Source organism: Canis aureus, chromosome 4 (assembly GCF_053574225.1).
Source record: "Canis aureus isolate CA01 chromosome 4, VMU_Caureus_v.1.0, whole genome shotgun sequence".
Taxonomy (NCBI): domain Eukaryota; kingdom Metazoa; phylum Chordata; class Mammalia; order Carnivora; family Canidae; genus Canis; species Canis aureus.
The window spans coordinates 37,872,862-37,885,854 of NC_135614.1; the positions used below are offsets into that span (position 1 = coordinate 37,872,862).

At 47.8% G+C, this 12,993-nt stretch overlaps 2 protein-coding genes across 15 annotated transcripts in view; one reads left to right on the forward strand and one right to left on the reverse strand.

The window, feature by feature from the left end:
• Positions 1-73: 73 nt before the first annotated feature.
• RAB24 (RAB24, member RAS oncogene family) lies at positions 74-12,434 on the forward strand. Of its 6 annotated transcripts, none has more exons than XR_013378049.1 (11): positions 75-563; positions 647-715; positions 910-988; positions 1,095-1,162; positions 1,238-1,361; positions 1,558-1,608; positions 1,754-1,816; positions 4,313-4,500; positions 4,651-8,719; positions 10,850-10,979; positions 11,088-12,434. XR_013378049.1 is itself a non-coding variant. In XM_077895413.1 (8 exons), the coding sequence occupies exons 1-8, from the start codon at positions 447-449 to the stop codon at positions 1,994-1,996; spliced, it is 636 nt and encodes a 211-aa protein (XP_077751539.1). In that variant the 5' UTR covers positions 80-446; the 3' UTR covers positions 1,997-2,293. The 6 variants fall into 6 exon arrangements, 2 of the variants coding, with proteins under 2 accessions (XP_077751539.1, XP_077751541.1); XR_013378051.1 differs by having other exon boundaries at positions 78-563; positions 1,238-1,337; XR_013378048.1 differs by lacking the exon at positions 4,313-4,500 and having other exon boundaries at positions 74-563.
• The window catches only part of NSD1 (nuclear receptor binding SET domain protein 1), a 154,247-nt gene continuing 144,489 nt past the window's right edge, over positions 3,236-12,993 (reverse strand). For all 9 annotated transcript variants that reach the window (XM_077895393.1, XM_077895397.1, XM_077895400.1 and 6 more), the window contains 2 exons: positions 11,220-11,424; positions 3,236-9,648 (listed from right to left, as the gene is read on the reverse strand). In XM_077895393.1, the coding sequence (XP_077751519.1) occupies positions 8,018-9,648; positions 11,220-11,424 (1,836 nt within the window). In that variant the 3' untranslated portion in view covers positions 3,236-8,017. The remainder of the gene's footprint in view (positions 9,649-11,219; positions 11,425-12,993) is intronic.

The following is a 12,993-nucleotide window of genomic DNA, read 5'->3' on the forward strand; positions in this document are numbered from 1 at the left end:
ACTTCCGGCGCCCGGGCACGTGACCCCGCGGCCCCGCCCCCTCACCCTTTACACTCGCCCCCCCTCGCCCGCGGGAGTCTCGGCGCTGCAGGACCGACCCGGGTTGAAGGGGCCCCTAGGTTCTGTGGGGAGGAGTCCGTGCCGGATCGACGCCTGAGCCCGAAGGCCGAGCTGGGCGGCGGCATGCGGCGCCGTTGAGGGCGCTGCCGCGCGCGCTCCCAGGCCGCCCTGAGTCCTGGGCTCTTTGAAGGAGGGTCAGCGCCGGGGGCCGAGGAGTGGGGCACACGGGGGAGCTGCCGGAGCTCCCGCCGACGCCGTGTCTCCAGGCGTAGCTTGGCGCCTGGGGTCAGGGGCCGAGGCTTGGGCGCTGCCTGCCCGAGCGGAGATCCGGGTTTGCCTCCCGCCCCCGCTCAGGACCCTGAGGCGGGTGAGGCAGCCCAGAGAGCATGAGCGGGCAGCGCGTGGACGTCAAGGTGGTGATGCTGGGCAAGGAGTACGTGGGCAAGACAAGCTTGGTGGAACGATACGTGCACGACCGCTTCCTGGTGGGGCCCTATCAGAACGTGAGTGCGCCGCGCGGGGCCCGGCACGAGTGGGAGGGAGCTGGCCGGCACCCGCGGCCCTGATCGCTTGCCACTGATTGCAGACCATCGGGGCTGCCTTCGTGGCCAAGGTGATGTCCGTTGGAGACCGGACGGTGACTTTAGGTATTTGGGTAAGTCCCCTGGGCAAGCAATCCTAAGACCCATTCCTGAGGAGGCTTATTTTCTCCTGCCTGTTACTGGCTGACTAGAGGCCATTTTTCTATTCCAGACCCCAGTTTAAAATAGGGGTCTGGAGAACGTAGTACTAGTTTGCAGTCTTGGGGAGTAGGTCAGGAACTCAGGCTGAGCCGCCCCTGCCCTTCAGGACACAGCAGGCTCTGAGCGCTACGAGGCCATGAGCCGGATCTACTATCGGGGAGCTAAGGCTGCCATCGTCTGCTATGGTAAGAGAGGTTCTGGCCTGTTCCTCAAACAAGAGGGGGTGGATGTCAGGCTGGTCTTAGAGAACAGCACCTGATTCTTGGTTGTTCTCTGCGTGTCTGTATTAAGACCTGACGGACAGTAGCAGTTTTGAGCGGGCAAAGTTCTGGGTGAAGGAACTGCGCAACCTAGAGGAGGTAAGTGCCAGACCTCACCAGAAAACCTGGGGCTGGGGTCTATGGGAGGGACCCTGACCTTGTCTTTTGCTCTAGGGTTGTCAGATCTACCTGTGTGGCACCAAGAGTGACCTGCTGGAGGAGGACAGGCGGCGTCGACGTGTGGACTTCCACGATGTCCAGGACTACGCAGACAGTAGCTGTTCTCAGCTCCCCAGGGGTGGGGGAGGGAGGTGGCTGCTTGGGTTAGAGCACAGAAAATATGAACTGCCTTAGCTGCCATGGCTAGGCTAGATCCCTTGGGAAGAGCTTCTGGCCTCCCTGAATGTGTGGGGTACATTAATTTCCCTGAACTGCTAGCCTTCCCTTTTGCTTCTGATTCTCAGGTAGGAGGCTTTAGTCACTTCTCTTTACAGATATCAAAGCTCAGCTCTTTGAAACATCCAGCAAGACAGGCCAGAGTGTGGGTGAGTGCTGTCAGGGGGCCTCACAGCAGGAATAGGCAGGGCATCAGAGGAGGCAGAGAAGAGCCTGGAGGGCTGAGTTACTGGGTTGGGTGATTCCAGGGTCACTGACTTTGAGTTCTCACTGACTTGTCCTTTTTCCTGCCAGACGAGCTCTTCCAGAAAGTGGCAGAGGATTACGTCAGTGTGGCTGCCTTCCAGGTGATGACAGGTGTGTGCTTCCCCAGACACTGGAGACTTCCTGTAGCCACACAGCATCTGGCCCCCTTCACGAGTTACCTGATCCCCAAACAGAATGGTGCTGAGCTGCCACCTCTCTTTGACAGAGGACAAGGGCGTGGACCTGGGCCAGAAGGCAAACCCCTACTTCTACAGCTGTTGTCATCACTGAGACACCACCACTCACCTGGTCTAGGGGAATTAAAGGAATTCCCCCAGAAGGGCTAGATCTAGCTCCCATCTGGGCTTGAGTGGTCATACGTCTGAGCTACCCCCAGTCCCCGTGGCAGCAGAGGTGGCACCTGCCTGTGCTGGCCCATGGAATGGAGGCAGCATTGGGCTGACTGATGGGTGTGAGGAGGGTAAAGGCTTACTTGGACCCCAGGCTCTTGCCCTGGAAGCACTTGTGTCTGCAGATTATTTAAGTGGCTTTTTATTTGTAAATAAAATCGATGCACTGTGAATCACACTCAGCCCCTCTCCCTGCTGTGTGGATTAGGTGTCAAGACACCTAGTTCTTTCTGGGGCCACCTGGCTGGCCTGACTTCCTACATTAAGGCTCCTCCCAGCTCTTATCCTTTTGGAAACCAAGTACTTCACTCCAGTGTTACATCTGAGATAATGTAGAAACAGAAGGGCCTTTTTCTATTCTTTAGGGGGGGGGGGACAAAGATAGGTGAGAGGCTGGGTTTGGGGAAATGCAAAGCTCACGCAAGACAGGCACTTAAGTGGTGCCCAGAGATCAAAGGATCAAGCACTCCTAACTCAGACTAGCAGGTTCTACCACTACTTCTGTCATGCCTAAATCCTGGAGTCATGTCTGTGGCTCAATCCTAAGCTTCCCAGGGACATACAATGTGGTTTAATGAAGAAAAATTGTTACGTTCTGCAACACAGAAAGGTCTTACGGATCCAGATTGGGATCCCAATTCAGCTGTCAACAGAAAAGGGACTGTAACTTGGGCTTGAATTTCTCATCTGTAAAATGAGGTGACCACTACCCAGTTCAGGGCAGCAAAGATCCTGAGCAAACAGTAATGCTAGGATTGAATGCTTACCTTCCCACACTACTCCCCAGACTCACACTCAGAAAATGCTCTGGTTCCGCTTCCTTTTTTAAAACCAATTCCTTAAAATACCCTTCCTTCGTGGGTAATGGAAGCTTCCTATATAGAGGCTGAAACCGACACCAGCCACTCCCAATAGAAATGAAAGACATTTTGGTAGCTGGTGGCTGCTGGGAGGAAACCCACACCACTCCTGGAGATGCTTAGAGGAGGGGTTCACCTCCCCATGTCCCCAACCTGGGAACTAATCTTGGGCTGGTTTCTGCTCTTACCCCAAACCCGTCCTCCCTCCTGTTAAGCTACATCTCCCCACGGACAACAAACAAAACACAGGGCAAGGGCCATAAGAGTAAAGTTAAACTTTACTTTACAGTAATTTTTTTTCTATATACAAAGAATTACAGTACATGTTTATGGGGACTCCTACAGGGTTCCCCTCATTTTCACTAAGAGTTTCACTTACAGCTGACAATCTATGGGGAGGGAGGGGGCAAAAGACCAGTGATGGACCTCAGCTGACAACCCCCCCCCGCCCCTTTCTAAAAAATATATAGATCTCTATTGTCAGCTTGTTTCTTCGCCAAGACTTAGAAAGCTGCTCTTCCCATGAGCTCCCGTGTGCTGCACTCACCCATCTTCAATACACTCTACATGCACACACAGCAGCACCCACCTTGGACCTGGAGACCGCCTGTTTTCTGCCCTACCCTGGAAGTCTAAAGCACCACAACCATTCACTTTTGCTCCTACTCCCTGGGCTCATCTCCTGTCCACAAAGCTTTGCTGGACTTCCAGGATATTAGAACTGAAGCCCCTCAATAGCCTGATGTTTTGAAAGTCATGGGAAAGCAGCTCTAGAGAAGGGACCATGTAAGAGTTTAACATGATTTTGCTTATGCTAGGAGGAAACATTTCTCAGGCTGTGGATTTCTAATTAAAATAAACTCTTTTCACTTCCTTAAGAAATATTACCCTTAATTTTCATAAGCAATAGAGGTGCTCCCATGAGAGTGGAAGAGGTAGAGAGGGGCAGAAGGTAACAGGAGAACCCCACAGCTGGAGCTCTCTACCAACCTGTTCTAGGCAGTGTGGACGGAGGCTACACCAGGTGACAAGGTGACACCAGCCCTGAGAAACTCAATGGCCACCCTCGTCTGGATACAGCATCTCTTCTGCCTAGGATTACACTGAACCACTCCAGGGTCGGGTGCAGGCTTCACTGAGGCTCTGCCTTTTTCTCTAATAGAGCCTCAAAGAAACCATTCTACATAAATTTCTTCCTCCAAAGCAGGAACCTGGGTTTCTCAATTCACCAGTCCCTCTCAACCCTTGGCAGTGCTTATTTATACCAGAAAATTAGCACCATCATTACATTTTTTTGTGTTCAAAGCAATTATCTATTATTTCAATCTGTCCTACAGCAACCTCTGGCCCTGCTGCAATGGCCCTAGGAAGCTCAGCTGAGAGCTAATTGGTCATAACCAATGACAGTCTCGTGCAGCAGCTACCTAGCTCTAAGTGATCTGGAATGTCTAGCACATGAAGCAGCCCAAGCATTATTTAGCAGGAAAAGGGACTTGTGGAAGCTCCTTTCCTGCAACGACCTCAGGTGAGGACACTGGGCCACTCCGACCTCCTGGTTGACAAACCCCAAAAGGATGACAATATCCTCCAAAAAAGCCTTAGGAGAAAACCCACTTTATAGGAGCGGAGGGCAAAATCCAACCACGTTTAGTGCTTTCCTGATTCCTTTCCACAGGGGAAGCTGCCAGGACCATACTTCCTTCCTGCCATTCTGTTCTCATGATGTGACCTGGGAGTCCAGTTCCAGTAAGGAGATGCTGCTGAACCTGGGAAAGGATCACTGATGCGCTTTGTGCCCTGACTGTAGTGTGGGGTAGAGAATGTGATAAAACAATTATTTCCATCGATGCTAAAGATGCAGATTTGGTAGTTATTCATTAGAGGATCAACACAGTGACTTAAATCACCTCAAACTCAGTAACTTATGGGGGAAGCAGACATTTAAAAACCTGGGATACTTCTGTAGCTTTGACAGCTATTTTGCTCTTAGAATGGGTTTCTCCAAAGGAGAAGCAAACGAGGCTTTGAATTCAAATTTCCATAAAGTCCTTTTGACTTAACAGGGCTAGGAGACATATTGGTTCTTTAGCAACCTATGGAAGCCATGGCTTCCCTCTTGGAAACATTTCCTGGGGACTGGCTCAGAGGCATTCTCTTGAGATCCTGATTTCCAGGCACTTGGCCAAATACCAAAATACCACCCTACACAAAGATCAGGATTCTAAGAGAAAAGCTTTCCTTTTAACTGCCAATTCACACCCTCTGGAGAAAAGGTCTCAGTACAGGGCTCCAGGAGAGTCCCCAAGGGCTGGCAAGGTTACTCCCTCCCCACTGACCCTCATGCAAGAGTCTCAATTTCCCAACAGTCCTTCTGGCTCTGCTTCTAATTGTATGGTGACTGCTTTCTTGATGTTAACAATCTGGTATCAGGTATGAGGTGGGCCTGATAGCTGAATTTCTAGTTTCCATTCTACCTGAGAGCCTTTCAGTAACCCTCACAAAAGCCTGGTTGTCTATCCATTTAGATAAAGAACTGCCACCCCCCCACCCTCACCCCCAAACCAAGCACACCTCAAAAGTTGTTTTCCCAGGCAGTTCTGGAAGGAAGTTTCCAGCAAATGGTGGAGAATGGAAAGAACCAAAACAAAATCACAGTGGCCAATTATGGCCCACCTTTCCCTCACTCCTTGTCCTGTGAGACATATCTAGAGAGCGGATGTCAAGTCAATTACCTACCAAAGCCTATTTCAGGATCAAACTTCTCCACTTAATTTTTTTTACATAGCCTGCACACACCCCACCCACCCCCAAATTCACAGTTTATTTCATGAAACAAAGAGCTACGGTAATTTAACACACAACATAGTGAAAGGAGATTCTGACAGTGCAGTGCGAATATCTTTTTCTGATCACAACTACAGATGACAGGAGAGAAAAGGGCACAGGACTGGCACCAAGCAAACCCTACTCATACAGCCTAAGAGATTAGGGAAAGGGACCTACTAGCTGAAGTTATATACTTATTATTCTCACACATGATAAATACTTAATATAACGAACTTTAATGTTCTGGGTGGATTTCTTTAAAAATATCTTTTCCATGGTTTAAAATTTTAAAAAGAAAATAAGATGCTTTGTTTTCTCTTCCTTTTGAACAAAGAAGTTTTCTTCTCTCATGATGTGGGAAGAGAGGATGAAAAGGGGAGAACTAGGCAGGTGGAATTTACAGAGGAGATTCCGAGGTCTAAGTGGGATGCAGATAGGCCCCTAGACTCGGGACAGCCCTGCCCAGCCTCGCACCTCTGCCTGAGTTCAGGTGTCTCAACCCGAGACAGACTTTGGGAAATAAAAGCAAATTCTTTTAATCTTTATATAAAGCGCAAATGCTTCTATAACTATTGTTCCCTCCTTAGAAGTGATGTGGGTAACCTCAATGAGAACTTAGGAGGAGGAAATTGGGACAAAATACAGAATCCTGTTGAGGGTATAAAAGCCATAACTGAAACAGAATGGCCAGGAGACATCTGGGCCAGGAGATGGTCTGTTGGCTAAAGCTGCTGGCTAAGTTGGCAAAGCAGAGAGGTAAACATGTTTGGTCTAGGGACAAAAGGAGGGGTGAGTGAATGGGAAGGAACTGGCCAAACAGCACTTCCTGTTGGCAGTTGGTGAGCTGGGTGAATGGTAGGGCAGGGTAGCACCAACAGATTTCCCAGCCCTTGGGCCCCAGCTCAGGGCAGCAGTAACAGATAATCAGCAGTTATGAGGAATCATCTCTCAGACTGGACATTGCTCTGAACACCCCATCTTGCCAGTCATAGGGGAAGGGTTCTGGCTTGCCTTTGAACAAGGTCAGTAGGCAGGTGCTCTCAATATAGAACACAGCGATTCTCAGGGATAGGGTGGTAGACTCCACCAGTGAAGGAGAGGACTCCCTCCATTCAGGTAAGAGAGTGAAGGATCAGAAGAGAGGGAATCTTCTATCAGGATCTGGCACTCTCCCTGAGCTGGTGGTAGATGTAGCCCAGAGCTTGCCAGAGGTTCCCTATGTCCACTGCCCAACTCTGAAATCTGAAAGCACCTGAGTATTTAGGGGGCGGGCATGGGGGTGGGCTGATGTAAAAGGAGGAAAACAGGTAGAAAAGAAAGGTAAGCTTGCCAATTGCCTTCTTATACTTGAGGAAAGCTATGTCCTTGTAGAGCCCAGCCCCCCACAACCAGCTGCTCTGTCAAGGACAGAGTTTCAGACTGCACAACCCAGACAGCAGTAGTAGTGGCTGCCCAGCCAATGGCTCCACGTGGCCTCAATGCAACCCCCTCCCACCTATAGTGACCTCCACATGAGCGTGCATGCATGCACACGCACACACAAGCACACCCAACCAGGGGACACTTACTCAACACAACTACTTCTGGGGCCATAAAGGACATTACAAAATGAGTCTGGAGCCCCAGGGCCCCTCAGAACTTCCTGTTATTTCCTGGTCAAAGGTTCGTGAAAACAACCTGGAAACCCAGGCAGGCATGTTAGACTCACAGGGATCAGGTCTTCTTTATCTCTGTATCTCCTGTCAGTGACTAGCACCTGGTCTAGCACATGTGAGTGCTCAAGAAATCACCACTGATATGAACAGATATCAGTTCCTCCCAAGTGTTCATCAGGTGCCCTCAGAGGGGTTCAGTAGGGCTAGAGAAATAGCTTTGAGAGCCCCTCTACCTTCCAACCTGACCAGTGGAATTGAATCCCATGCTTGACTCCAGAGTGGACTTTTTATTTCAAGTTACCATGTGTAAAGATTGGAGGAAAAAGACCGAAGTCTGTCTGTCTCCTTGGCTAGGGCCCACTTGGATTTCCATACATGGTTTACACAACCACATGCCCCCACTGGCTAATGTCACAAGAGTTCTGAGTGTTGGGATATAAGGAAAGAATAACAGTGGAAAAGTGTTGAGGGTCTGTTTTTTAAGAGGGGAAAAGAGAGATGATTTTCCCTTTCCCAAGAACCCTGGGGGCAGCTGGTCTGGTCATGTGACATTTACTCATATTACTTCTGTTCTGACTCTGCACACTTGTGACTGGAAGGAGCCTGGTTAAGAGCTGGAAGTGTATTTTGCTCTGGTTTAGGGTCTTGCCCTCTTCCAAGAGACCAGCAAGTCTGTGCCAATGTCTGTGTGTTCCCAGAGGACCAGCAAGACGGCGATATTGTCTGTCCAGCCACCATGGGCCAGAGCCCTGGCCCTGGTGAGGACTTTCCCAGGGCCCAGGGACTCTGCTCTGCAGTTGCCAACTTCTTCTCTTCAGTACAGAGGGTGGATGGGGCCTTCCCAAGAGGCCTGAAGGACTGCCCACTCTTGGCAGCAAGTCCAGGTAGTTGCTGGCCTCCGGTCATCTGCTTCACCTGCTTCACCAGGCCTGGTGCTTGGCTGGGAGGCCCTGGTATCTGCTCCACCCCTGCAGGTGCTCTTCCTGAGGCCTGAGTTGTTGGCTCATATAAAAAAGCCTTGGCAGAAGGCTGAGAGAGAAGTCTGGCCTGGGTGAGTGATTTAACCGCTTGCCAGGGGTGCTCCGAAGGGACGGCTGTTTTCCCTGGTGGCTGAAGGACAGGGTCTGACATACTGCCTCTCTCTACAGCTCGTGGCATCTGCCCCAGACCTTTACTGGCAGTCCATGAGCTTGACTCCAACACTGGCATCTTCTCATCAACCTGTGGTGTGACCTCATGAGGTGAAGCAGCCCGCTCTTTCTGGTGAGGAGTTAGGTCTATGAGATCCATCACCAAAGCAGCTCTATTTTTTGACTGAGTATTCTGGTCCACGGGCCTCAGTGCTTTTTCTTTAGCTACCAGGGTCTGGACCACAGCTGAAAGTACTTTGTCAGGAGGTGGGAGTCTCTGGGACAAAGAAGCATGGGATTTGTCTGGGGGCCTGTCTGAAGTCTGGGGTTTGGGACTGCTGGTGACAAGCAGTCTGTCTGGCGGTGGAAGTCTCAGGCCAGGAGGGCCTGGGGTTTTCTCCAGTGACTGGGGCCTTGGGCTGGCAGCACCTATGGATTTATCCAGCCTTGGGTCAGCTGTCCCCAGAGGTCTTTCCAGTGATTGAGACCTGACTGAGGGTGAGGAGCTTATACCGGTCACTGGAGAGGGTTTGTCAGATAGTAGGGGTCTTGGTCCTGCCACTGCAGGTGGCCTGTCCAATGGCTTCTGGCTGGATACCAAGGATTGGGGTTTGGTCCCCGACCCAGCAAGGTCCCTGACCCTATCTACAGGCTGGGGCCTGGAGTCAGTTCTATCAGGAGGTCTTTCAGGCAGCAGTGGCCTCTGACAAGTTCCTGCCAGAGCTTTTTTGGACAGTGACAGTGTCTGGTTGGTGTCAGCAGGCAGCTTATCCAACATCTTGGGCCCCTGAGCAGCCACTCCTGATGAATGCTCTGCCAGGTGAGTGCCTGGGCCTGGAGGCAGCGGTACTGGGGGAGGCACATACTCACGGATCTCCCCAGGTTCCAAAGGGTTGGGCCCACAGGGGTCATGCTCAGTACAAGACAAACGCCCATCCAGTTTGGAGATGAAGAGCATCCCTTCCCGATGCTGTTTACAAAAGGAGCTGGGACACATCTCACAGAAGGAGGCTGCTTCCTTCCCACAGATGTCACACTGATGCCAAGGACACTCCCATTTCCCTAAAAACAAAGATGTGAAACAAACACTTAGGAAAACAAGCAAGGTGCATGAAATGGACCGTGGCTCTGAGTGTGCGTCAAAGGAGTGATTTCAAATTGCTACCTTCTGTAGAAAGCTCATGCCACTCACTTAACACCTCCCCGGCCCCAGAATCTGATTCTCCTGTATAACACATAAAAATAAAAGCAAAGTACCAAGTACCAACTGATTATCAACTAAACATATAGGCAGTGGTAATTTCTTATTTCTATGACTATTTCTAGGGGGGGTAAAAACCCAAAGCTCCTCTTAGATAGGATGTGAAGACATTACTTCCACAGTTTTGCAAACTCCATTTGTCTTTATATAGCCTTTAAATATTCAACTCTAAAGGGATAATCTCAGCTATTAAAACTTCTACTTATTTGGTTATATTTAGGAACAGGGAGGAGATACACAAATATGAAAAACTGGGCAGATTTCCTTTTGCTCGGTTTCAAGTCTTGAAACTAGCACAAATTTTACCTATATTGTCCACACAGAACAAGTGGAAAAGATCCTGACCTACCATCTGTTTGCCCTATTTCATGATACCTGAGAGTCTCTGATGTCCATGGTGTTTTAGTCCAAGTTCAGTTTCCAAATAAACCCTGACTCCTGGCTTCTATGCAAGACAAGTTCTATTGCAGCCTGTACCAGCTATAATCCTGAACTATTGATCCTGAAACAATTCTCCATCTCCACTTCCTGACATGACTTGTCAAGTGGCCTTGCCCTCACACTACCTCTGTTTCTATTATTGCATTACCCCTGGCAACTATACATCAAAGGAAAGCTAGTTCAGGGACAAACTCCTCTCACTCCCACCCCAAAGTTCTCTCTGCAATTCCTGGGAGCAGGCCACTTGTGATGTATAATCTCCTCAGATGGAGTGGCCCCCTATTGCTTTCTTGCTTCTGTCAATAAAAACAGACCACATATCCAACTTCCTTAAAATCCTTCTAACTCCAAACGACCACTCAAAAGCTAGCGGCTATGCCAGCCACAAATTCCTTAACACCTTCTATCTGCCTAAGCAGCTTTCTCATATATCCGCTGATGGAGCTGCCTCTCTGTCAGAAGGGAGTGGGTGAAGGGGGCTAAAAGGATGTCTAGTCCACACTTCACTGACTGAATTAACCCCAAACTCCATGCTATATCAACCTCTCTTTCTTTTGAAAGGAAACAGATTTAGTGGCCTTGATGTCAGAAAACCTGGCTTTCAATTCAACTCCTCCATCTACATGCTCTATTGTGACAAGTCATCTCACCAAACTGGACTCTCAGTTTTCCTCATCTGCATCATGGGAAGGTGAAAAGGTCTCATCTTTATGGGTTGCTGGGAGGATAAAATAACATAACATAAATATAAACAAACTGCTTGACATATAATAAGTTTGTGTTCCCTTCTCTAACCTAGGATTCCAAGCCTTTATTTCCAGAATGAGAATATGAACCATACCTCCTTCAATGCTATAAAATGGGAAGACCATGGGGCTCTGACAATTCTGGCAGAGAACAAGCAGCACGCTAAATGGATTTTGTCACCAACCTGCTGGTCGCTTGGTTAGATTTAGACAGTCAGCGTGGTAAACTTTTGGGCAGCCTGGCTTCTTACAGGAGACGAGCTGGCCAGCATCCCCACAGCTGAAACACTCATCCTCTCTCTCCTTTGTGATTTCACCCTGGGTCCTGCGCTTCCCCTGTTGCTTCTTCTTGAATTTCTTTGACTTTTCTTCTGTGGCAATCGGCTGATTCTAGAGGTCAGATATTGAGCAGTCAGCATTCTGTCGATACATGGGTTGTGTGATCTTGACCAGGTTAACTATCCTCTCTGAGCCTCATCTCTCCTCTGGGAAGAGACAGTCCTCACAGACTGTTCTAAAGATAAGAGAAAATGCAGGAAAGGCACCTGGCACATCATAGGTACCCAATAAATTAATACTAACTTTTCTATCAACTACTCTTACCACCTGAATGAAATAGAAATGAACTTCTTTTTGTTAACACATAAGGCTAGTGTTAAACGTTCTCCTTTCATTAAGTTTTACTTTTATGTTTGTCTATGTGTGTCATATCTGTGTATACACACACATTTCTTTATTCAACAAACCTTCACTGAGCACTTATTAAGAGTCAAATGTTAGTAAGGCACAAAAAACTCATGGTCCTTGCCCACAATAAGCTATGTGCCCTTCATCTATATCAAATTAGGTTCATATCCACTAGTCCCCAAGACAGATCCTGGTGTAGCCAGCAGTTCTCCTCTGTGTTCCCTGAAGCCCACACTTGGTTACCAAATCCCGTGGGTTTCATCACATTATTTATCTTGGACTGGAGACATCCACAATCAGTCTGATTTATTACTATCCCACAGTGATCTCCCATTTCTAAACTTCTGCCCTTAAATTTCTCTGCTTCATGTGTGAAATGTTACATAGATGTTAAGGATGCAGAAAGACATTCCTAGTGACTGTAATACCATTAACCTTTGTTAAACTCAGTTATTAATTTGATTTATAGAGAAAAAATAAACTGGACACCTTAAGGAACAAGACCATTTAACTGACTAAAGAAAAAAAACTCCATAAAATATAAACATAACTTTCCTTATTTGATAAAAGAATAATTGGTGGGTGTTTATCATCATGTGTTTTTGCTCAAAATTATTGCTCCCCCTTTAGTTATTGGTTTCTGGGCTAATTTGCATTTTTCAGTTGTTAATGTTGACTTCCATAATTAAAAGAGCATAATGGGAAATATCCAATTGGAGTCGCTGTGTAGCCTACTTTTCATGAAAATTAAACTTCACTTTTCAGTGTTCTGTAAGTTAATTGAAAAATAAGAATGTATGTTCATCTAGTACAGTCCAACCAGTGTATTCAAAAATTGAACAGTCACTAAAGATAATAGTCAAAAAGACCATGTGACAGCAAGGAAAAAATTATAATATTTAAGAAATGCAGGATATAGAATTATAAGTATTTCTTTACAGAATTGTAAGCCAGCTAAAATGCACATAAAAACCCAGGGAGTAAGACACAACAATGGTTATCCTTTGTTAAGATGGTAAGATTAAGGGTCCTATGTTTATCCACAGTGTTATACTACATTTAGAATCTTAAATTCAATATTGGACTCTTTGAGAGCTTAAAAAAGAGAAACAGATGGGACATAAGATACCAAGAATCTAAGTAGCTTATTAGGAAATGTGAGTATGATCAGCTGAGACCAATAAAGACATGGGAAGTAATCTACCTTATGGATTCCTATCTTACAGCTTTTTTAGCTAGAAAGGTGTTACCAATTAGAAGTCAGACTGCTCA

Bases quoted from the DNA above. Each gene is read 5' to 3' on its own strand.
- RAB24 (XM_077895413.1), top strand. From the start codon at position 447: ATGAGCGGGCAGCGCGTGGACGTCAAGGTGGTGATGCTGGGCAAGGAG. The intron at 564-646 runs GTGAGTGCGCCG...CACTGATTGCAG, and splicing joins TGGTGGGGCCCTATCAGAAC to ACCATCGGGGCTGCCTTCGT. The intron at 1,362-1,557 runs GTGGGGGAGGGA...TTCTCTTTACAG, and splicing joins CTGTTCTCAGCTCCCCAGGG to ATATCAAAGCTCAGCTCTTT.